Raw genomic sequence first — 24,150 nt, 5'->3', positions numbered from 1 at the left:
TGTTTGAAAAACCTCAAGAGAAAAACCAGTTTGCTTTAGCACCAGATTCCCATACGCAACACTGCAGACAAGAACCACATATTACAGGCTTTTGATCCAAGCTCTCCAATCTGCACTTATTTAGAGAAGAAGTCAGAAATTCTCTGACATTTAAAACCCAATACATCTGCAGTGAAGCCAAAGCTTAAAGAAATCCACAGGAATTGAAGGCTAACTAATTTAGTCATGTCCACATTAAGGTTTTTACTAATCCTGATCTGTATGATGGGCCAGGGCAAACCCTCCCTGGATCTTGTCACATATCAACCTTTCTTTACGTCTGAAAAAAAAAAAGAACAGGTAAAAGCTGCATATATTAAACTTTTATAACCCAGCCCAGCCCTTCCCAGTCAATCATTTATTATTTGGTACCTGATAGCTATCTATATATCTATAATAAAATAACAAAGGCTTTTAGCATAGATGGATTTAGTACAGGGAAATACACTCATGCTAATAGTCCTATTTTTTCCCAGCTGCGGAAGCCACAAAGTGCACTGATGAGAGCACAGTTCTGCCATCTCGGTGCATCCACTCCAGAAGTGCTCTGTGCACCGCAGCAGCAGTAAACAGGAAGAACAGCCACCCTGGGCATAATGCTGATACAGAGGATAGGAAACTGCATCTACACCTAACATCAAGAAAAATATAAGGCATGGCCTGCTCTTAAAAAACAATCACATCACCACTACCCAGCTGGTGGTCCCACAACTGAGCCGTGGTAACAGATGTGTGAACTCTCTCAACTCCCCCTACTCATTAAGTTAAATCCATTAGCCTGAATAACTCAATTTCAGCCTCTTCTATTAACCAGAGTACAACAGCAGTGGGATTCCCAGCAGGGCTGGTCCATTTAGCTGAACATAAGCCTGCAACCGACCACTACTATCCTGCTCACGGGAGAGTCTGCTCACCACAGAACTCAGCCATCCTCACCAGCTGCCAGAAGTTGCACCAGCAAAGCTGATGGATGACACTAAACTTCACTAATTTGACACACAGTCACAGAATTCCTCAAGGTTTGGGAAATCACCCCACGAAATCACAAGAAAATCCACAGTGCAGCACTTTGATCCATAGGATGCATGCCCAGACTGCCATGCAAGTAGCTCAATTCACTGGTGAGCTGTCAAAGGGTAAGCACTCAGTAATCTTAAAATGGCAGTAACAAAAATGGTGTCAATTTGTGTCACTGTGACATAGTTGTTTAGCTGCAGTTCAAATAAACAAACATATATATCAGATATAATCAGTTACTTGTAAGGACAGGCCCAAAGCATTTTTGTTAGCTAATGGTACTACTAGTTTCTGTTTCTCAATTGGGTCTCAAAGTAACAGTGGTCATGGATTGCATCCTACAACATAAATCTCATTTTTTTATAAAAGAACCTCCCTCACCCTCACCAAACACTAGCAAAGGTGCTCTTTTACTTGTGCCAGGAACTGCAGAACAAGTACTAATTATTAAAGCTTCAAAGTACCATACAAATGCTTTGCCCATGCCACAGAGCAGTTATCTCAGGAGAGATGCTTCAGCTCAGTCTATTCCTGAACCCATTTATTTACAATCCATTAGAGAAAAAAACCACAAACAAATAAAAAGCCTACCATCAACCACTTTGCAACAGTTGTACAAGTGATTTCTAGCAAAAGCACAAAAAAAGCAGACTGAGCCTTGCATTGCATATAACACTCATACAAGGCTTTGTTACTCTGAATCTAAGTAGAGGTCTTATCTCTAACTCAGTAAAGCACTGAGACATTAATGAAAAAATTCTTAATCCCACCATTAAGTTCTTAAACCTCCGTTTCCCAATGTAAAGGACATGTTTATCGACTTATTCAACTACAGACTTTCGGTTACACTGTAATGAATGACCACTCACAATGTATAAAACTGTTCCAGAAGAAGTATTACACACACTGTAACTAAATACTTTTCTACTGCCCATCACTAATAATTAATCGTGAGTTAAAATAACAGATCTGGGTCTTAAAAAGACAGCTACTCTGACAAAGAAAATTCAGTCAAATGTATGCAAGTCTACATCATATACAAGTTCCTATGTTAAAAGACTGACAGAATTCAACAGGGAGAATAAAAACCCAAACCAAAACAAAACCAAAAACCCCACCCATGCACCTACCTAAAGGTATTTTAAGGACTGTTTATGTTCCACTGAGAACAGGATGTATATTTTACTAATATAAGTTTTGAACAGAGGACTGTTTAAAGAGTAATACATATCCACAAACGGAAAAAACCTAAAGTGCTTCCCTAGATCCACCAGTTCTGAAAGCATTTGTAGGGACCTAAGAAATCTGCTGTTGTACGCACATTTTAATTTCTAAACTGCATTAGACTAGTTCAGGATATTTTCACTTGTACGTGACATTTTCTTCTTCTGAAGAAACAAGTGATTCAAAATTATTTATAGCTAATCTGTTCTAGCTGAACATTATTTGAAGGCAGTCTTACTGCTGAGTGTTCAGCCCAATTACAATTCCTCCTCAAAACAGATTAATTAGGTTACTTGTACCTTTTTATGGTGTCCTTAGGCACTTGACCACAGCTAATAATAAATACCCAGTACTTTTTATCTCTTAAAAAAGTAGGCATCCTTACCTCTGTTCTAAAGAGGAGGAAACTGAGACATGAGTAAGCAAAGTCATCTGCCTAAAGTCACCTAGATGAGAGCAGAGCAGCCAGGAATGAAATACAGGTCTTCAGAGTCCCATCTGGTAGTATAACCCAACATGCCGAGGTACAAGTGCCCAATTTCATATACATTTATATACAAAACACAGACGTATAATCCAAGAATCAACTGTCCAATTTGTATCATGCAGACTATCAAAAGACTGAACCACATTCACTTTACGAAAATTCTTGTCCCAGGTATGAAATGGAAAAATAAAAAAACCCAAAAACTATACCAAATGTGCCATCATTTAATCATAATTTGCATATGTTTCAGTTTATATTTTAGTTGTGGTACTGTTCATCAATATTGGGGAAAAAAAGTTACCAAGGGACTTCAAACATGATTCTGTCATGAAACTTATGCTTTAAGATCCCCAAGTACAGCACCTTAAAAACTTAGATGACTATGGCATTGGAACAAAATATTCATTAAAAAATCCCCTTATTCTGACAAATATAGAAATAAAGACTTTTTTTCGCACTGTTCTGTGATATTAGAAATATGTATTATGGCTGAGTTTGACAGGTTAATTCCAGGCAGAGTCCTTCATACTTCCATTTGAAATAATAAAGATCTGTTACATGCTTATTTACCTCAGGGCATAGCCCAAGTTCTCTATCTTGACCAAAAAAATCATTTAAGCAAATAAACCCAAACAATGTGCTCTTTATTCCCCTCCTATTAAACAAGTATTGTTTTGAAAGCACAATTTTGAGTGAACCTAAAATTTTCTTAAAATAAATCCTGTAACACCAACAATAAAAGTCCCAAGTTTAAAAGATTTACAGTACTGTCTAGAAAAGAAGTGGTAGTGAATACCTGTAAGCACAAAAGTGTAACTGCTATGCATACACAATAGTTTTATTTAAATACTCTTAGAAATAATTTCTGCTAACCTAGCCATATCAACTTACCATGCTGACATCTACCATCACTGCCAGTGAAAGCCCTCATCTCTGGAAACACACACAACTTCACAGAAGACCTTCTCCTTTCTTTTTAATAATGATTTGGAAAAAAACCCAAACAAACTCTTTTTCCATTAGAAACTTAAAATTTATTTCAGGGGTGCCTTATTTAACAGCCTGCAGCACCATACGTCAAAGTTTCATTTTATGAAGAAACAGAGTTGTCACTTCCACCAGGAAGCAAAGAGTTAAAGCCTGTGCAATTAACCTGAGAGCAAGCACTGGAGAGGCTGGTACCTGGTGGACAAAGTTCTAAGGGATGCAAGACCAGAGCAGGACAGCAGAATTTTGGGAGGGAACGCAACATCAGCAATAGTGGTTCTTACCCAAACTCATTGCCCCTTCTACAGAAAATCCTGTACTGGAGATAAAAGGAGGTAAAAAAAAGGTAATCTGGCTTTATGTAATCTTTTCAATCTTTAGTAATCAGGCAATTTCACTGGTGAAGCTATTAAATAGAACAAACCAAAAAGAGGGGTTTTATTGCCAAGTTTACTTCATATTATGCATTTGCTAACTACCGAGGAATAAGTGTTGCATTTTTCACCTGAAAATTTTCACCTGAAAAATGCGACACTTTTTCATTTTTCAGCTGAAAACTTGCTAAGAAGCAAGATATACTTTCCACAGCCTATAAAAGAATGGATACAATATTTTGTAGAAAACACAGGGCAGAAATGTCAAGTGGATATTTGCTAGCAGAGCTTTTTAAGAAACTGCTCTATCAGTTATGCAGTCCCTTTCTTAAAATTCAAAACTGTCATTGTGAGAAGTGCAACTTAGGGACTATTAAAGGCCTATTTAATTAAGCCCAGCACACTTTGAAACAAATACATGTACCACCACTGTCTTATTAGCAGTTAGCTATTTTGGTCTTTTGTTTTTCATGTTTTCTCAGAATCCACTTCACATCCTGTTAAGTCAGTAGTTGTGACAGTCTGCCAATCTTTTTATCAGGAGAGTTCAATTGATTCATGACTACTGGTCCACTTTAATTAACTTCACCCAAACCTAACAGTTTACTTACACCATGCTGGAGTACACAGGGCTGTCATAACCAAGTGCATGCAGAACATTCAACAGCAGAAAGCAATGTATTATATTGATCACTGACTGATACTCAGTCTGGAGTCCATGTCAGGAACAAGCTTGGGATTTACACTGGGTTTAGCTTGTTTTCATTAAGTTTTCACCAGTATTAGCAAAACATCTAAACCATTGTCCATGATCTAAATCCATCCAACTACCTGACCCTTTTAACCTTTACCGTAGCCACGCATTCTACGACTTCCTCATCTTTCTGCGCAGGATTGCAATATGCAAGCAAAAGCCCATTTTGCATATAAGCACTTTTTAAGTCAGACTTCTTTAGATTGAGGAAGTTCCCTCCTGAAGAAATATGAGTGAAATGGCGTATCTCACACTTCACAGCACTTCCCTTTCTTTTTGGGCCATACCACTAAACAACTTTTATGTACAGGTACATGAACAGTAATTTGTTTTGAAGTATTACCAAGTACAGTTATACTGATGCCTTCACATCTCACTGCTAATATCCATCACCACAAACAAAACAGCATCTTTACAATGTTTCCTTCTAATACAGAAATTCCTCTTAAAAATACCTAAAAGTAATTCACAAAGCTTAACCTCCACTGGGATTCCCGTGTTAACTTCTTACCTTTCTGTCCTGCCTGAGGAACTGTATTTATCAATACAGAAGTTAGCACATATAATGGAAGAGACAGTGCAACCAAAGAATCTAATCCATCCTGGATTTTTTTTTGTTTTGTTGTGTTCTGGTTCTTAAAAAATTATTATTAATATTATGTTTATATATATTTTCTGTTTGCTTTTTTTTAAATTTTAAATATCACCATCAGTCTCATCTTTCAAGGAAAAAAAAAATCAACCAAACAAAACAAAAAAACCAAAATCTCCTCATTCCCAAAATACTTCACTCATTTCTGTTTAAAGTGATGTGAACCCCACTCCCGGTACTTCTACAGAAACGTTCCTTCCATTTATCTTACCTGTATAACACTACCACAGTTAGCTATTCACACAGCTCACCACTTCAAACAGGTTTACCAGCTTATACACCATCGTATCAAGTTTGTATTAACATAGCGATTCTTCCTAGGCACTTATGAGCCACTGATTAAAGTTCAGCATTTTAGATGGATTCTTAGCCTTCAGCCATCTCACGTGCTACAATATTAAGCAGACTGCTACATCTCTGTTGTGCCTTCTTTTCCTTTGTTACTCAAGTGAGCACATCACTAACAGTCAAAATTACAGGAGAATTTAACAGCATTTGGGAAATAAAATTTCTCCTTTTCAAAACATGCCTTTCTAATTTTTTTTTTTTGAGCATTAAATTCAATACTTTCCATTTATGGTCTTCTTATTTTGTTTAATTGTCTCTCTAATAAATTCAGAGACACATTTTTTGCCTGGTTAAACATAACTTACATAGACCTAACGATGTATATTAAAAAAAAAAAAAAAAAAGGAAAGCAAACTTTCTTCGGGACAGGGAAGCTTAAGAGGTAGCAGGTTGAGCTGACATTTAAAGATAAGAACACAAAACTCCCGAATTGCATCTAACCCTGCTAACCCTGAAGCTGACAAGCAGAAAAGAAACACTTGCACGGGCAACCAAAAGTGGTCAAAGGACAGGGATGAAAAGGTCCAACCCTCGAGTCTTCAAGACGTCTAACAGTGTTGCGGGTTGTTTGGACTTATATTTATGTAGTGACAAGAACCCTCGCGGTGGGACAGACAAGGCTGTTCGCACCATTTTCTCCTCTTCCCGGGCTCGGCGTTCAAGGCCTACAAGAAGGAAGCAGCCGCGGCTGCTGCGCGGTGCCATGTCCAGGGCACAGGAGGCTCTTGCCTGACCCTGACGCGGGCGGGGTGGCCTCGGGCGCGCTCGGCGGGGCCCGGACCAGCTCCGCGCCCGGGCGGCGGGGAGGGCGAGAGCTCCGGGCCCCGCAGCGGCTGCGGGCAGCCTCGGGGCGCTGCCGGGGCTGGGGGCGCGGCGCAGGCCGGCCCCGCCGGAGGGACGCGGCCGCTCGGCGGGTTAGGAGGGAGCCGAGCGCAGACAAAAGCGGGTCGCGGCCGGCGGCGGGGTGGGGCCGTGACCGGGCGGCGGCGCCTCCGCTCCCGGGGGAGAGCGGCGGGAAGAGGCCTGGGGTGGGCACGGGCTTCCGCCGCCGCCCCCCCGGCCCGGGCTGGGTGTGGGTGCGGGGGGGGCGTCCCGCGCCGAGCAGCGGGCAGGGGGCGGCGGGGCGCGGCGGCTGCTGCGGGCTCCCCGGCAGGGAGGGAGGGGAGCAGGGCTGGGACGGCGCCCCCGGGGCGCTCCTCGCCGCTTACCTGTATCTCAGTGAAGAGGATCTCCCTCTCGGCCGCGTTGGACGCCATTGCGCCGGGGTTTGAAGTCCGCACCTGGGCGCTGCTGCTGCCGCTGCTGCCGCCGCCGCCGGCGGGGAGGGGAGCGCGGGAGGCGGGTCCGGGGCCGGGACTAAGGGCGCATCGGGGCGGGGGAGCGCTCCGTGCTCAGGCGGGCGGGCGGGCGGGGGTGCGCGGGGGCGGCCGCCGCCCGCTCTGCTCTCATGGGGGTCGCGCCGGGCGCGGGGGCGCGGTGCGGTGCCCGCGGAGCGGAGCGGTGTCCGGGGTGCGGGGCTCTGCCCGCGGTGCGTTCCCGGCGGAGCGGAGCGGTGTGCGGGGCGCGGGGCTGTGCCCGCGGTGCGTTCCCGGCGGTGTGCGGGGCGGTGTGCGGGGCGGTTCGCGGGGCGGTTCGCGGTGCCCGCCGTGCGCTCCCCGCCCGGGCGCGGCGCTCGGCCCTGGCAGCGCCGCGGCTGCTGCGCCTGCGGCCGCCGCCGGTGTCGCACCATTTGGCTGTCACCCCGTCGCAAACGCCGCCGCTGCTTTGCGGCTCCCGCCGGCACGTGACGGCGCGGGGAGGCAGAGCGGCCCCGCTCGCGGGCGGCGGGCTGCGCGCGACCCCCGCGCGACCCCCCCGCGTGACACCCCCGGCGCGAGGCCCCTCAGCCCTCACGGCCCCTCCGCCCCCTCAGACCCCTCAGCCCCCTGACCCTCCGCAGCCTCGCCGCCTCCCTCCCTCCTTCCACACTCCGCCCGTGCCGATTCCCCATCCGTTAAGCTCCAGTGCTGGGAAATCCTGTGAATTCCTCCGGTGGTGGCGGGGGTGGAGGTGGTGGGGGTTGCGTGTGGCACATCCTTGGTGTTGGGGGCTGCAGGGGCTCGGCTCCCCTAGGCCCAGGAGGCAGATGAAGCCCTCGGTTTGTGGGTTAGCGAAGGCAGGTAGCTCAGGAAGGAGAGGTCACGCTTGTCTCAAGCGCCCGGAGAGAGGGCAGCCACCTGCCACCCTGGGGACCTGGAGCAGTGGCCCAGGAGGTTGTGGTGAGTGGGGGCTCTTAATGCCGTTTTTAATAGTTTAAAGAGCTAAATGTTTATACTTGGGGTGCTTGGTGAGTTTTTGGGGGGCTGGCGCTGTTCAGTCAATTTGCGGAGTAATGAGCTGCTGAGAGCTTTAAAGGCAGTTTGGGTGCCTGGGAGGAAATGGTTTCTCTTCCCTCGTGGCAGCATGTGACACGACCATTTATTCTAAGCTTCCTGCCTCTCTCGAGTGCTGGGTTTTTGCACCTGTCCATAAATATGCTTTCTGTTGTCCAGTCCACACACGTGCATTCTCATTCCACCCTAATATTGGATCTTACATTAGGATAATTGGACTCATGCAAATATGCTCTGTGGAAGCAATTATAGCTGTCGTGGTTTTTTTTTTTTTTTTTTTTTTTAGTCTGTGCAAACTCATATAAACTCATGTAAGCTGAGGTATTTTCAGCAGATTCAACCTCATGCAAGGATCAGCAGTTGTGCTGTTTATGCTGCTGTATGTCTGTATGGATACAGGCCAATAGTAGTCTGTTTGCTCTAGAACTGCAAGTTAAAGTTGAGTTGGTTTGTTTCGAGGTTTTTGAGGAAAAAGGGAATGAGAGAAGTAAACATTAAATTACCACTACTAATCCTAGCAAATTTGAAGCATTTTAAGGGTGCTTATACTTTCGCTGTTGAGCACCAAACAAACCTGACAATCTGAAGTACTGTGCTGCAGTACAGAAGTTTATGAACTTATTCACACAGGTAATTTCACATAAAAGCAATACTAAGACAGTTCTACAGTATCAATGAACATTTTTACTGAAATGACACTTTTCCACGTACTTAAATCTATGTAGCTGTTTCATATAGTTCATAATCTTCCACATACACAAATCTACACACTTAGTTCATATGAAGCCAGTGGCTTAACTTCTGTTCTGCATAGCCAGGCATCTACAGGCTCAGGAAGAAAACTACGTGCTGGTTGTCTAAAAGTCACTATTCTACAAAGAATACTATCCACTAAAACTTGTGCCAGCACAGCTTCAGTGTCAGTGGTATGAAGTAGTCTTATTTTAGTGGTCATGTGTCAAAAGCCATGAAATGGCTTTACTTGTAGAGCATGGTGTGGTTTTGGGCAGGAGAAGGTGATGGGGTTTGGTGGGGAAGGCCATTTATAGAGTAATTGCTCATTTTGAGCCTGACAGAATGATTCCAGACTGTATTTAAACTTCATTTGAACTCGTTTGGAGAATAGATGGTGCAGGATATAAAGAATTAATCACAGAAATGACTGGGTTAAAAGTGTCTTGGTACACTTGTCAGTGTGTATGTGATCCATTACTACAGCTCATCTCCTGGCCTGCTCCCATTGCAAAGGAGGATCAATGTGCTTGCACACATATTTTATAAGGCATGGTCAGAGGGAAACACAGATTGTGCCCCAAAGAAAATTCACAGATATATGAGTGGGCATCATCAAAGGTAGTGAAGCTTGAGATTGTTTCTAAACACAGGCAGCTGACTTTGGTTCATGCTTAACCCAGCCTGCCTATTGAGTGTAGCCTAGAATATATTATTAACCCTCTCAAGACAAGGCCTGTAATCTTTTTTTGTTTTCCTGATGCTATTTATGCAACTTGGAAAGACAAAGTCCTAGATTCTTTGATGGAGGTGTAGTGGCACAGGAATCAAAAGAGAAACTGGTGATAAAACAACATTGGTTTAGCTGAATCTCTGATACTTAATCATTCTTCCTTCAGAGTCTGGAAAGCACAAGGCAGCTGTGGACAACTGTAGCTCTGCATTTAAGTACTGTGACAGTGAATTACTGAGCAAGAGGGAACGTTTTGAGTGAGTCCCAAAACAGAAGGCAGTCAAGTATGTAAGTCCAAGAATTTAGCATTATATGGAATCCTGAGTTCAGCCCGTGCCTTAAAATATCTGAATGCTATTTCTTCAGCCCTTATTATGTTAGCTCATTCCTGCACTCAATTAGCATACTGGAAAAACAAACTGAATGAAAGGGACGCCAATACAACTGACTGAGGCCTTTAATTGTTCCTTTCCTTCAGGTTTTGTTATTAAAGTCTTTGTCCCAAAGATCTGGAAAAGTGAATAGCTGAGACTTCAGTGTTCCTTGTGCAAAACACACCTTGTGAGCCCTTGAGCATAGTACAGAACTCTTGGGGGAATGTGCAGGGTACTGTAAGCAAAATGTAAAGTATTTTTTAGAATAGTTCTAACTAGTCCAATATACCATCTAAGGAAGAATTTGTTTTCACTTGGTGTTGCATATAGAAATGAGGAGTGAGATGTGAAGAACACCAGATAGGAGTTAATTATATTATTGTACTTACTACTCGCAAAACTCTACCAGGAAAAAAGTAATTTTTAATTTAAGCTTCTGGTTAATTTTGCTTGTTTAAATTAGTGATGTAAGTCTAGAGGGACAACAATGTAGAGACGTGCTTGGGTATGGGTTAAATGGAACTCTTGGGAAGGAAGAAATCAGATACAATTCTGCAGATACTGTTAGTAGATGAGTGGGGGCAGAGCAATTCTAGGCCAGGCCACCACCTTTTTAGGCCCAGAATGAACTCTAGGAATTACGGGCCTTTTTTAATGGGGTGGGGTAAAGGTTATTTAATTTTGCAAGTAATATTAATACCTGTTAAAGGAAATCCTTGTCTCACAAAGTAGTAATGCTAAAATTCACAGTTCAAGTCTACTTTGGGATAGTATTTAAATTCTTTCACTTAGGAATAAAGAAAAAACTATGTAAAAGTAGTGTAGCCCTAACATTAGTTTAAGAAAAACCCAATACCACCAAACAGATTTTTAATAATGCAGCCATTTTTTGTCCCTGACTTCCAGACATAGCGGTATTACACTTGTGGAACTGTACTCTTGTCTAGGTTGGGTCCTTTGAAAATCTTATGAAATCCTGGAACTATAAGGCACAGAAAAAAAGAGATGGGAGAATGTATACATCTTTGCCTTCTTTGTTTGCTTACTTCAGCCTGGAGATGTTGAAAAAAGTAGGATATTAATAAAGAACAGTACTTTCCATCTTGCTTCTTAAAAAATGGTGACAATATTTGTCAATATTTGTCAAAAATTTGACAATAATTTGTTTTGTAAAGCTTCCAATAATACATCTCACCATAGATTTAGAAATAAATATGTCTAGGTCATGTTAAACTTTGAGTTAAAAAATAAATTATTATAATAATCTTTTTTAGACCAACAACTTACTGGTGTTTATTAAAGAAAATGCCAAAAGGAGAAAATAAAAAATTTGAAAAAAAAAAGTCAAAAGTGTGGATAATTTTCCTTTTTTGAAAACTCACTTCTTCCATAGTATTTCTAAGATGTTAATTCCCTGCCTTTCACTCAGATTTCTCAAAGGGAATTCCATGTAAGAAAAGGCTCCTGAGAGAGCATGAAAGCGCTCTGAGGCTCTTACTGATGAACCACTGACAGTGATGAGCACAAGTTGATGACATGTCATAAACAGAAAACTGAAATGACTACGTAAGTTTATTTAGCTCTCATGCTGCTTGCAAATTTTGTGTATTCTTAAACTATTCATTACTCTTTTAATTACACAGCTAATCTTACAACTTTTGAGTGGATTTCCGTGATGTAATCATAACCCTCCTAGTAATTGCTGCACACGTTCTACTTAAAATTTGTCTTCTATGTTTACATACTATTACCCAGGGCTACGTGTAGGCATAAAATAATCACCCAGCCAAGTAGGCAGATGTTACGAGGAGTGGAGTGCAAAAAACTTTATCTTACTATCTGTTTTATTAATTCTGGACTTTGGGAAGACTTGAAGTCAGTGAGAAAAGAGTGCTCCAGGGTAAGGAGGTTCATTCCTGTTATTGCTTCCTGTTTTTCTTTTCCATCCTTCTCTTACAAGGAAAAATTACTGTATGCCAGTTAACGTCTCTGGAACCTTGTGGAGAGGAAAGCCCTACCTGTGCAGAACCAGCTGTAAGATCAGACCTCATTTCTCTAAAGGAGATCAACTTGGATTATTTGAAGTAATAACCGTGCTTTATGTCTTTACATTAAGGCTGTGAGCCTACAAGTGGATCAACATGATTGATTTGTACACCTTTGCTAAGTCCCAGTGATTCTAATTAAACTTGATCATAGGATCCAGCTTATACTTGGTGGTGTTTCTGCAATGAGCTGTGCCCAGATGGACTCTTATGCTTTCATTGAATACACTGAGTGAATAGGGCCTGGTGCAGCATTGGTAACGTCATTTTCCAACAGTGTATCATTCCAAGGATCATTCCAAGCAAGATAACTGTACCTTTGGATAGTTCCTGGTCTCATTGCTTTATTTCTGTCAACTGCAAGCGCATTACTTGAGACGGTGACTAGTTGAAAGTACCTCAGTTTGTTGCAAACCAAGGCAAGATGCATTCAAGAGTGATCCGCAATACGTTCTCCTGTTATGAAGAAGGGCGATTTTCTGAAGAAATGTAGATGGCTGTGACCTAAAGTTGATGTGAAAAGACATTAGAAAATCTGGTCTCAGGAGATAATTGAAGGTTGTCTTATGCAGCATTAGGGTGTGCAACTTTCCATGATTCTAGGAGAATCAAATTCCTACAAAAGGCTTTTCAAATATAAAACAAACAAAAAGTTTCATAGCATAGCTGAAGTCCCAGTCTGCATTTGGAGGAAAGGGAAATGTATTGCAAAGGATGAGTCAGACATGGGCATCCCCAGAGAAATCTTTGCAAAGCAGGAGGTCTGTGCTTGAAAGGCTCCTGCAGGGATATCTCTTGCATGCCTCTAAGGTGGGGTTTGACCTGCCCGTGGGCAGTGTCACTGCCAGGAATACTGGACTGCAGATTTGTAGCAGATCCCAGCAGGGTATGCAGAAGGCAGAAGGTTGTGTCTGTTCTACTCTGCATCATGGTGTGACAGACTGGTCTCACCCTGTGTTGTGGAAGTTCATGTGTGCGACTTACAAACTTTTGGTTGTCCTCAACCAATTTTAATTTACTGATTTGAATTCTACAGCAAAGACTGACAGAAACAGGAACTAAGTCCTCTGCATGAAAATGTGTACAGCTGCGGTGACATGTCTGGTGGTACGGTGTCTACACGTCAGCGTTTTCTTCTGCTCTAATATGTTCATGGACACAATGAATAACTATGTCAAATGGTCCTGAAACAAACTTCATCAGACACACAGTCTTAGATGGTAATGATTTTTGGTCATGATTAACTTGATGGCTGTTTTTTCTCTCCATGTCTTTATCTCTTCTCAGAGACAGTAGCCTGCATATGTAACTCTGTCAGGGATTGAAGTCCTAAGTAGTTATTAACTTGTACTTAGTATGCAACGTCTCTGAATTAAAAGGGCAGATCTATCTTCATCTAATGAACACTTAGAAGAGAGTTACCCGGCAGGTTTATAGCTAGCTCTAATTGCATTCTCCTTGCTCTGCTGGGACTGACATCCTCAGGAGAGAAGAAAGCTTAACAACATTCAGAGAAAATGACAATTGCATCAAACAATATTGAGAGAAAGACACATTCAAAAAAGTGCTGATACAAAATATGTTACTGCTTCCCCTTCTCTCTTCCCTGTCTTAACTCCCTGTCTTCTCTCACCCTCAATTTTTTTATTCTCATGCTGTGGCAGACAAACTTGCTGTCGTGTAATTTACTGCAGCTTCACATTGCTTTGATTCATGTTCTACTGCTTATGAACCCTGTGGTTCAGAGATGGCTTGTTAAAGTGGATTCTACTTAATTAAGTGTTGTTTAAGCATAAGTGAGGAAGTAAGACTACTATCTCTCTCTTTTTTTCCTTCTTTTTTTTTCTTTCTTCCTTCTCCCCCACCCCTGGAGTGGGATGCTCATAATAGCAGTGAGTGGAGAAGTTAATCACACATGTACCTTTTTAACTAGCTACAACTGAAACTTTCACACATTTCAGGTTCTTCAAAGGCATTTTCTTTTGCGTGAATGAATCTGCTGACTCTCTTATGTTGTCTGATAAAAACACAATGTAGAAAGGGTTAGGTGAGATTTCTATAGTGGAAACTAGTTGCAATGTTAATTGTGGAGTGAATCTTCTGACTGGAAAGTGAAATTATTATGCATCTGAGAGATTAATTAAATGCTTGTGCTTCTCTTAATTTTCTTAGATACAGAGAAGCCAGTGATTTTTTTAAAGTGTAATACCTTTTCTTATAAGCACTTAATGTTATGGTTTTTATGTTCTAGGGCAAACACTGGATGTCTAAAGGATTAAGCTGAATCAGTTCGGGTTAAGTTGCTTCAAAGTATCTTGAAATGCATTCACTGAAATCCCACATTGTCAGTCTGGCCTTGGATTTGAACCATTTATTATAATCACTTAATGAAATATTAGAAATATAAACCACTTTCAAGCTGATTTGCTGCCTAGCAGGTAGTTTGCAGTTGGTGAACTTGTTTCTTCTTTATAAGAAAAATGGGGCTAGAAACTAGTGAAGAACACATGGAAAAATGCTTTGGAGCCTTGATCTGTGTTCTGTATCTACACTGTCAAGGAGCAGTCAACCAGAGGCAAACACTGAGGTGGAGTTAATGGAGGAGAGGGCTAAAGTATACTGGGCTGATATTTGAAACATGGTAATCTGGATTTTCTTTATGCTCATTTGCCTCTGCTTGCTGCAATGTTGACATGTTAGCTTTAATGAAGGCAGTTTTTACACAAGCACTAGAAATGTCTCCAGCTAATGGAGTGCTTTATTCAACATGCTCTCATTCTTTTTCTCTTGGCATGTTTTTTGCTTTCTTCTACTTTGCACACACACCCCCTACTGGAACTAGTGCAGTGATGGAGCAAAGCATAAAAATGAAGTGTAATAATCTAAAACCAAAATAAAAAGGTTTACCCTCTTCCTGTCCTGTATTCTTTCTCTCCATTCTGAGATCAATCTAGTAGGCCTTTGCATTGCAATGACTTTAATGACTGATTGAGATAAGAGAGCTTAGATTCATTGGACATGTGCTGAATGTAGTCGTGATAATGATGGACATGACAAGGATATGTCAATGATATGTCTTCACTATGTTTGGCACCATGGCTGAATTCTGTAGCATAGAAGTGCACAATTACCTTAATAATTGCATAACAGCCTAATGTTTGGGTTATGTTTAATTAATTGTGATAGATAATAGTAACAGTTTTTGGAAAAAAACACCATAACTAGACATTGAAAGCACGTGTTTTCCCATGGACCTAAAGAAAACAGTAAATCCAGTTGTTATTTACATTTGTTATGCAGGTAGAAGTTGATTTAACATTAGAAAAGTGCAATAATAGGATAATAATAGGATAATAAAATTGTATACTGTATTATGAGGCTTTCAGACTTTAGATACAGCAGACAGTATAACTTGTTTTCATAACATTCAGATTATTTTATCAATCAGAAATATGAATATTTCATAAGTATAGTATAACAGAAATCATTGAAAAGGAAAAGGTGAAGCAGGGGCCAGTGGGGATCGCCATTCCCAGGCTGTTCTTAACTCTGTTTATTGCTTCCCCTTTTCCCGGCAAATCCAGTATTTAAGAAGGATTGTAAGACCCATGTAATCACTGAGGATTTACTTGGTGCCTCAGAGCTGCCTTCAACAACAACACTGCGGTTTTGTTTTTTAAACATACACATCACCTTTACAAGGTACAGATAGATGTTATCAGGAAGTATTTCGAATAGTCACAACTGTAAATTTTTGCTTGAAATTAACAGTTGAAATTTTAAGTAGACATAGGTTCAACTTTTGGTCTTACTCTGACAGAAGGCACTGTAGTTCTACAACCATCTTAGATACAACTGATATAAATTGGGATTCAAGCCAATGAGGTCAAGTTTCTTTTTCTCTTGTGTCTGTACAAAATATTCTTAACTCTCAGTTTGATATAAAAGTATAGAAGAATTCTAAATATATAATAGGCTAAGGTTCAGGGTAGGGTAGAATAATCTCTACTGGCAAAAAGTTCTTCTAGTGTCTGGTGAATAGAGAGCATAGTACTCTGATAAACTGCTTAATATTTCTTAATGCTTAATGTTTTTGAAGATTAGTGGGTGTGGATTAATTAAATTAAGAGTTTAACCAAAGTGCTTTAGAATTGCAGTTTTCCTCACACTGTTTCCAATCTTTGCTGCAATACAGGCAAAATATAGAAACATTAGTATTTATTCATTTTTTATTTGCAACTTTCCTCTTATTTACATTATATGCAAGGACACAGTATTTCTAAGTGTCCATAGAAAGGAAAAAAAATCGGTAAAGGTGAAATAGTGAAAGATTCTTTATAAAGGGAAATTTTAATATTAAATTGCTCCATCTAGTGGCAATTTGCTATAACTGATTTTTTGCTGTAGTGATTATTATCCTTTAGTAGTGCTTATGCCTCTTAAGAATTTAAGATTGAATTCTTCTTTTACATGGGAAGTTCTCTACCAAGGGAACTCCACATGTGACAAGGTAAAAACTTTGATTTTCCTTCCAGCTTCTTCTGAGGAATTTTACTGTTTGTGTCAGTGGAAGGAAGTCTGTGATTCTTTGTTGAAGAGTTAAAATACACAGTGAATCACATACTGAGTACAGCACACTGAGATGCATCTCATGTTCTAATATGAGATAAATTTCAGTTGCAGATTGGTTCATCCAAACCTTAACTGGCATTGATACTGTACTTTTCATACTAATAATGAACTAATTGATGATTTGTTAATGTCAATATACTTTGTATAATTCTTCTGCCAATCAAGGCAAAAACACCCGTGTTTCCCAGTCATGTGAAAATGTGGAGAAAATCCAAAAGGAAAATGTTCAAGGAAAGGTTTAATCCAGACATCTCTGATGCTTTTTTCCTTTGTACACCTTGAAAAGATGAAAAGACAAAAAAGAAGGGAGATCTTGAGGAGGTTTGCCTATTTCCTGCTGCCCACTGCTGTGATCCCCTGTGCAGCTGGTTAAACAGCATATGTATAGTAATGCTAATGTTGTTTTTCGAGGCTTGTCCACACGTGCATACGCCTTAAAGGTGGTACTATCATATGTCATTCTTGTGTGGTTGGCCAATTATTTTTTACTTTATCCAATTACTATTTGTTTTATCGTTTTAATCTATTTTTATTTTATCCAATTATTTTTTATTTTATCCATTGTCTTTTAAGGTAGGGCTGCAGATAACTTCTCTGTTTGTTCTGAGATTCCCAGATGCCTAGAGGCTGTAGAATATTGTAAGCCAAAGCATGGAATGCTGCATAAAAAACTACTTCAGTCATAATGCATCTTTTGATGCTTAGTGTTAGTGAATTGGTATCTCACAGAAAGTCAGTTTTGCCCTAGAAAATAGCCTGACTGCTTGTCAACTTCAGAAAACTGAGGAGCAGCTCATTAGCATCACTTATGTAAAAGCAGAATCGGGCTTGTATTTCTAGAAAGTTCATTTGTAGAAGACAATTGAAATTAGAGGAGTGGCAGGTTTTTGTTTCACCTGGTGGACAGAGATTAAGAAGATAACACTTTTCTCCTTATAGTGAGTTCTCTGAAGGCAACTAATTTAAATACAAAATACCTAACTTTTTGAGGATCAGTTAGAAACTTTGCCCAGAGCATGTTAATATCTCTTCAAAAAAGGAACAATATTCTCATCTCTACAGGGTCGTTCACCTTAACTAGTTTTTTTTAACCATTATTGTGAAGATACACGTGCCCAAAATACTATCTGCTGTGTATTTTTTGTACTTTTCTCTATTTAACAGGAAGTTGGAGCCCTCAGTCCTTGTGTTGATTTGATGTCATTTTTTTAAGTGGAATGAACTTCCTTAATCAACTCAGTAAAGCAGAAAAATGGATGGAACCTGCTTTCCAAAACTATTTCCAGAGATAGTGGAAAGCACTCATTGGAGGCTTTTGTTAACTATAGAATTGGCAGTCTTGGCCACTCTCTTCCTCACGAGGATGGGAATACAAGCTTTTCCATTCCTGCTTTAGCCACAGATTGTGTCACTGATGACTGAATGGGTAAATGCGAGGATAAAGGAAGTAGCTGAATTAATATGCTCATTTAATCTTTTTAACTATTGAGATTTCAGCAATGATGCCAATTAGAAAAATTGCAACTGCAGTTTTGGCATTCATATGAATTAAATTTCACAAGTGAATCAAATTCTGTATAATGACGTTTTTACAATTGTTCTAATTCTGCTGGTTTTACTTGGTCAGAAGCCCCATAAGTCCCCATCAGAACTCGAGGATCAGCATTTACTGTTTGCCTCAGTTCAGTAATTGTTTTCTTTTATGCGACTTTTTAGAGTGCTCTGACAAGCACAGAATGAACAGCTTATCTTATCAAGATTTATAGTCAATGGCTTCTGTAGTCTTGTGAAGAAGACATCTGCTGTGCAAATAGCAAGGTTAAAGTGATTGCACATGAAGTAAATACAAACTTCAGCTAGTATTTCATCCTGAAAACCAGTCTGAACAATACTTAGATAACTTCATGTAATGGAAGCTCTTTCATAATCTTGACCCATATACAATTTTGTCAAATCCAAGGTCAGATAGAATTTAAAAAATAAGCTTTATTTGAACTTCTGTAACCATTATTTCACAATTGTAAGCATGCTCTTTAATAAAAAAAATACTAGTAGTATTAGGTGGGTTTTTTTTTTTAGATTCTCATGTAAGTCTCAGAGTTTGATCAGTTGTAATAGAAAAGAGAATATTATCTATTTGTTTAGGAAATATCTTCTAAACCATTGCAGCTGCAGACAAAAGGAGTTCATTTTGAGTTGATTAATGTGCTATAAGTATCTGGAATTGCTTCGTCTAGTCACTTTGTTGCTTTCTCATCTCTCTGAAAAATCAAATGAAGTATCTGAAGATTCCTGATTGATGCTGTCAGCTTTGTACTGATATTACAGTGCATTTCAGGAAATGTTCAAAGTGAGGCAATAATTTTCAATCTATTTTCAAGTATGCCACAGTAAAGTTTTTCTATCAGATTATATGAAGTCCATTTCCCAAAGAACTGTGCATTTTTGTGTTGTACATTTTTGGGTAGCTGCTTTACACATAGACCTTTATAAATATGTATGAGAAAATGATGTATCGGTGATATTACCTACTCCTGTTGTACCATGTCAAAGTGCAGTTTTTTTCTCCATAACCCATACTGTGTCTTTGTTATATACAAACTTTAATTATTTTATTTTCTCGGAAGCCAAGTGTAACTTGGTTTCATTTCATAATATATGTACAAATTTTCCAAATCTTGCTTCAGAATTTTTCAGGACCAAATCTGGTAGTTCATGGTTAAGAATGTTAAAGTACAGGAAACTGTAACACAGAAGATTATTTTCCTCCTAAATAGGGAACTTGGATAAGATAATATTATTAATTCCTATATTTGTTTTTCTCAGCTTGCAAGGAAAGCAGGAATTACCTCAAATTTTCAATTCCATAAAATTGTATGTGCATGTGATTTGGCCAAAAGAAGTTCACGCACCTAAGCTGCATGAAGTTGTATAAAAATCTTACCGTTGATTTGGTTTCTTTATGAAAGCATTCTGCAAAAGAGGAGCATTGCTTTTGGTATCCATAAGCTGTACATGCAAACTCTGCAGGAGATCTTGGGTTGTAATAAAGGTGGAAATACAGAAAAACCCTGAAATTCTCTCAGGAACCCCCTCCAGTTCATAGCAGAATGGCTGGCTGCTCGCCATGCTGTCACTGGCTGCTGGCCAGCACCAGTACTCTGTGACCCCTTCTGACACAGCTCAGAGAGCCTGAAGGATGAGTTAATGCTGCTTCAAGCACCATTAATGAATCAAATTTTAAATGTGGAGTCTCACCCACAGTGGTGTGGGAAATTCCATCGCTCTGAGAAGGAACCAGGAAAGAGGAACCTTCTCTTAAATTTAGATTTCATGTAGCTGAAGAAAAGGTTAATTTTTCTTCTGATCACCCCCAGAGACAACACTGTTGATGTCTTTACCATGACATGAAAAAAGAAATAACTGAGTATATTAGCACATTATATTGCCATTTTTTATATAGAATATCTTGTATGTGCACTCTGGAAACTGCCTGATACAGTTTTCAATGTTTTTCTATCTTAGTCTAAAATACAAGGGAATATCCTGAAACACACTTAAACCTGTACTTAACTTCCATTGGCTCTAATGAGGTTAAAATATACTTGTAAATTCTAATATGCTTAAGTATTCTCACTTAGAAAGTGCTTAGGAAGGATAATTTCAAAATATTAATTCTGAGAAATGGAATGCTGAAAATTCTGAAAAATGGAATGGAACTCTTAAAAATTCATTGAACACATTTTGTAAAAGGTATTCTGCTGTCATTTGACAGCAAAGCAATTCTGTCTTGAAAATCTGGAAGTGAAGCAAAAACACAATGAAACTAGGCCCAGTGATATAGACCTTAAATAAGGTCCCTTGCTGATAATGATTTACCAAAATTATTTATTTTAAGTAGCTGAAGCAATAACACAAGTGAATATTCTTTTGCAGTATAAGATTGCTAAATTGTGTTCAATTCAGTCTCTATTTACTTGCCTGTTGCTGCAGTGAAACAAGCAAAGCAGTTACATAATCAAGTCTTTATTGTATTGGTGTAATTTGCATGTTTTCTTTATTGTTTCAGAACCATCACAAATTATTATGAGGGAGTTATTTTCATGCTGGATGGATGATTGAAACCACTGAGTGAATTTTTCCATGATATTTTGGGTTTTCATTATAAGGAAGTATCCAAAGACACTCTAGTTTTGTGGTTTACACAGCAAAGTATATTCCCCTCTTCTTTTAAACTTCAGTATACGTACCCTGATTCTTTCTTGCCGAGGTGATTTTGTGCCACAAAAGCTATCAATAGGGCTGTATCCTGAACACCTTCCTTCCTACGAGCATTACTTGTACAAAGTTGTCGTTACATGTATGAACAGTGCCATTGTTTTCAACTTGACTACATTTACAGGGATGTGCTTTCTGTAAACCTGGCCCAGTGAGACCAACTACAATGTAAAAGGCAAATCCTTTTCTTGAATTCACCGCAAGTTGAACTAGGCCTACAGTGGCACTGATTAAGCTCCGCTATGCTTTTTGAAAATTTACTCTTCAAAAAGAAAAGCATAATCAGTAAAATTAAATGTTTTGGTTTTTTTATTTTTCTGTTTAGATGTGGAGGGATGTCAGTGCTTTGCTTAATAAGGTTGTCACTGACAAGAGCAGCTCTGGTCTTAGTCTGATCCTATTCTGAGGCTTGATTATCAAGAGCTGTTCCACTGCCTTGTGCTAATCACAGATCAGTTGTGGCTCTGTGTGTTTTGTGTGTGTACAATGCCCCACAGCTCCTTCATCTCAAGTACTCTACTTCTGTTGTCTGTGTGGGGCTAAGTGTTGTAAACAAAGTTCACAGTTCCAAAAAAATTCTGCCCCAGTTTTAGGTTCTATTTTCTTACAGACTGTAGCAAAAGACAGTAGTTTTCAGTGTTCATGTGCTTACAATTCTTCATTCAGTCTTCATTTACAGAATGCTACAGAGTTTTTCTAAGGCACTTTTTTTTAATGTAATAGTGTATGGTACTGTTTTTCTTCCAGTTCTTGGGTCTGAATATGTTTCTTTTTCTAGGTTAAGAAGAATTAATTTCTTCTACAATTGTCTTCTTTTTTTTTTAATTAGGTATGGAAATGTTTTGCATGACATTGTAGCACTTCTTCCCCATTCTATTTTTATTTTGCAAAGTGACATGCTGGGTCTGCTTGTATTTTGTACTGTTTGCCTTTGGTCGGCACTGTGTCAACGCAAAGCTTTAAAAACAATAAAATGCTGACTTTGGGCGAGAGGAAAGGCTGAAAGATTGGCTGTGTATGTCTTTAATTTTAAAATTATAACCGTAGTCTCATATACAGTTTATATTAGCACCTCTATCAGCACTGAACCACCTTCTCCCAGAAAGTACATCTGCTAGACTTCCTGAGTAGATGAAATACTTTCCTTAAGAAAGCACAGCAATTACTCCGTGTAGAGTCAGTGAACTTTGCCACCTCCTTGTCCTTCTTGAAGTGTCCTGTGCTTCTGGCCCTTTAATTTGATGTGAGGAGTTCCTGCACTCAGGCAGCAGGGAGACAGATTATGGCAAGGCTAGTCAGTATTATGAGAACATGTAATGAGCCGTACAGCCTGCAGAATTCTGGATGGCATAAAGGGGAGACACTTAAAGACAGTTTTCTCAAAGTAGTCTCATTAGTCTGGGAACCAGGGTTAAGAGATAAGAGAATTCTTGATCAGAGACTGGAACTTGCTTCTTGTGTTTATTGGAAGCTTGTTTTTCTAAAGGTTACACAGTGTGTTTTCAAGGAGTCTGATAGCTAAGCTGGAGTAACCTGACCTGTCTTGAGTTTCTATCATTGCTGCTTGCAGACTGTGAATTAAATCCCAGATGGTAGCTGTGACATAAGACAGTAGCTGTGAATATCTGCAGATAACCAGAATTTACATTAAGTTTTGATTCTGGAATCCTTGCATAAGTAATCCTCTGTAATCAAATTGTTTTTACCTAGGTAGTGCAACCAGAACTGGTGTAGGGAATCCCATTTTCCCCAAAAGCATTTCTCTCATGACTATTTTAAGATTAAATACAAAGTTGACAGAGGCACGGCCCATGGGTAATAATTATACTTTCTCCTTTGAAAGTATGTTTTGGAACAATAATTTATATTACTCTATAAGGATAGGAAATATAATATTGTGAGATTCCTTGAATAACTGGAAAAAGCTTTTGTTCTGGAAAGAGGAAGTGTGTAGGTACGCAGGGGTGGGAGGGAGAGGGAAGGGTGCATAATAGGTCCTACCATAGTACGAACTATGCAGGAACAGAGTTATCAGCAAAGTGGAAAATAGGAATCAGCTTTGTTTCTAAGGAAAACAACTCCCAGGAGGAAGCAAAAGTCCATATGCAATACCATAACTGCTGATGTGCTGTTACTTCCTACAGCACAATAAAAGTTCAGCGTATTCTGTTTCTTAAAGTGGTACCCATGAAATTATGGAAATTCTCATATATAAAATTTAGTACAGGGCATCTACTAATATAATGATTCACCTGCTGCAATGTGTATTTTCCTGTGTTATTTATCTGCAGAGGGGGAGATGACAGCAAAAGAAATCTCTTGCAATATGGACTGGAGGGGTATCCTACCCCAACACAGAATTAGCTGAGCCTATGACATGCCAGACAGAGAATTATCAGTATTGAAGAGGTTCCAGTTTCTGAAGGCAATTTTTAACCTTACTTCAGTCTCTAGCTACCCTTATCTAACCCATGCTTATAGACCTGTATTTATCTTGTTTGTTGGTTGTCCAACACTTTGAAATCTGTGTCCCTTATTGGAGCCAGTTAAAAGGCACCGATGCACTTGTCTTGCCTACACTGAAGAGGCAAGAATAAATGTTCTGTTCTTGCAGAGCCTGGTGGGTGGACATTTGATGAAACTTCCTCTGACTTTCTTCCAAAGGAAACTTGAGCAGCAAGGTGGAGTTGCTGGTGCCCTGGAGCCACGTGACATATATTGATAGGAAGCTTTTGCCTCCATAAATACCCCAAATGTAATATTTCAAATATAATAGTTACATTGGTAAGTATTTTAGTTATGCTAATTCTCTCACTTATAGGGAATAGGAAAGCTGGGGTAATATGAGGTATGATCTCTGTCTGCTTTATGCCAGTAGAAGTTTTGTGTACATGAACTTATACTGGCAAAATTGTTGCTACTGGAATCTGTTCAGTGCATTATGGCTTAATTGTATTAGTATCGTGCACATCACTGTTACATTCAGAGTAGGAGAGCTTTGAGGGTATCCCTGCATTAGAGTGCCTATAGCAAAGCTATAGCACAAACAAACGGTAGGCACGTTTCTGTGTGAGATACTCGTGCTTATTTACTCGTATTGCA

General features: G+C 39.8%; 1 protein-coding gene and 1 long non-coding RNA gene across 24 annotated transcripts in view; one reads left to right on the top strand and one right to left on the bottom strand.

Moving 5' to 3' along the window:
• Positions 1-7,488, bottom strand: part of PKN2 (protein kinase N2) — a 55,049-nt gene extending 47,561 nt beyond the window's left edge. Inside the window, exon 1 of the mRNA XM_050306344.1 lies at positions 7,091-7,488. Within this exon, the coding sequence (XP_050162301.1) occupies positions 7,091-7,138 (48 nt within the window). The 5' untranslated portion in view covers positions 7,139-7,488. The remainder of the gene's footprint in view (positions 1-7,090) is intronic.
• A 314-nt stretch (positions 7,489-7,802) lies between these two features.
• Positions 7,803-24,150, top strand: part of LOC126635311 (uncharacterized) — a 457,052-nt gene continuing 440,704 nt past the window's right edge. For 17 of the 23 annotated variants that reach the window (XR_007627656.1, XR_007627649.1, XR_007627648.1 and 14 more), the window contains exon 1: positions 7,803-8,140. This is a non-coding gene — a long non-coding RNA (uncharacterized LOC126635311). The remainder of the gene's footprint in view (positions 8,141-24,150) is intronic. The other 6 variants (XR_007627642.1, XR_007627650.1, XR_007627645.1 and 3 more) reach the window with 1 other exon arrangement.

The sequence above is a fragment of the Myiozetetes cayanensis genome, unplaced genomic scaffold, assembly GCF_022539395.1.
Source record: "Myiozetetes cayanensis isolate MyiCay16 unplaced genomic scaffold, myiCay2020 scf12, whole genome shotgun sequence".
Classification (NCBI taxonomy): domain Eukaryota; kingdom Metazoa; phylum Chordata; class Aves; order Passeriformes; family Tyrannidae; genus Myiozetetes; species Myiozetetes cayanensis.
The sequence above is the reverse complement of the archived record's forward strand: the minus strand, read 5'-3'. Positions and strand labels throughout refer to the sequence as shown.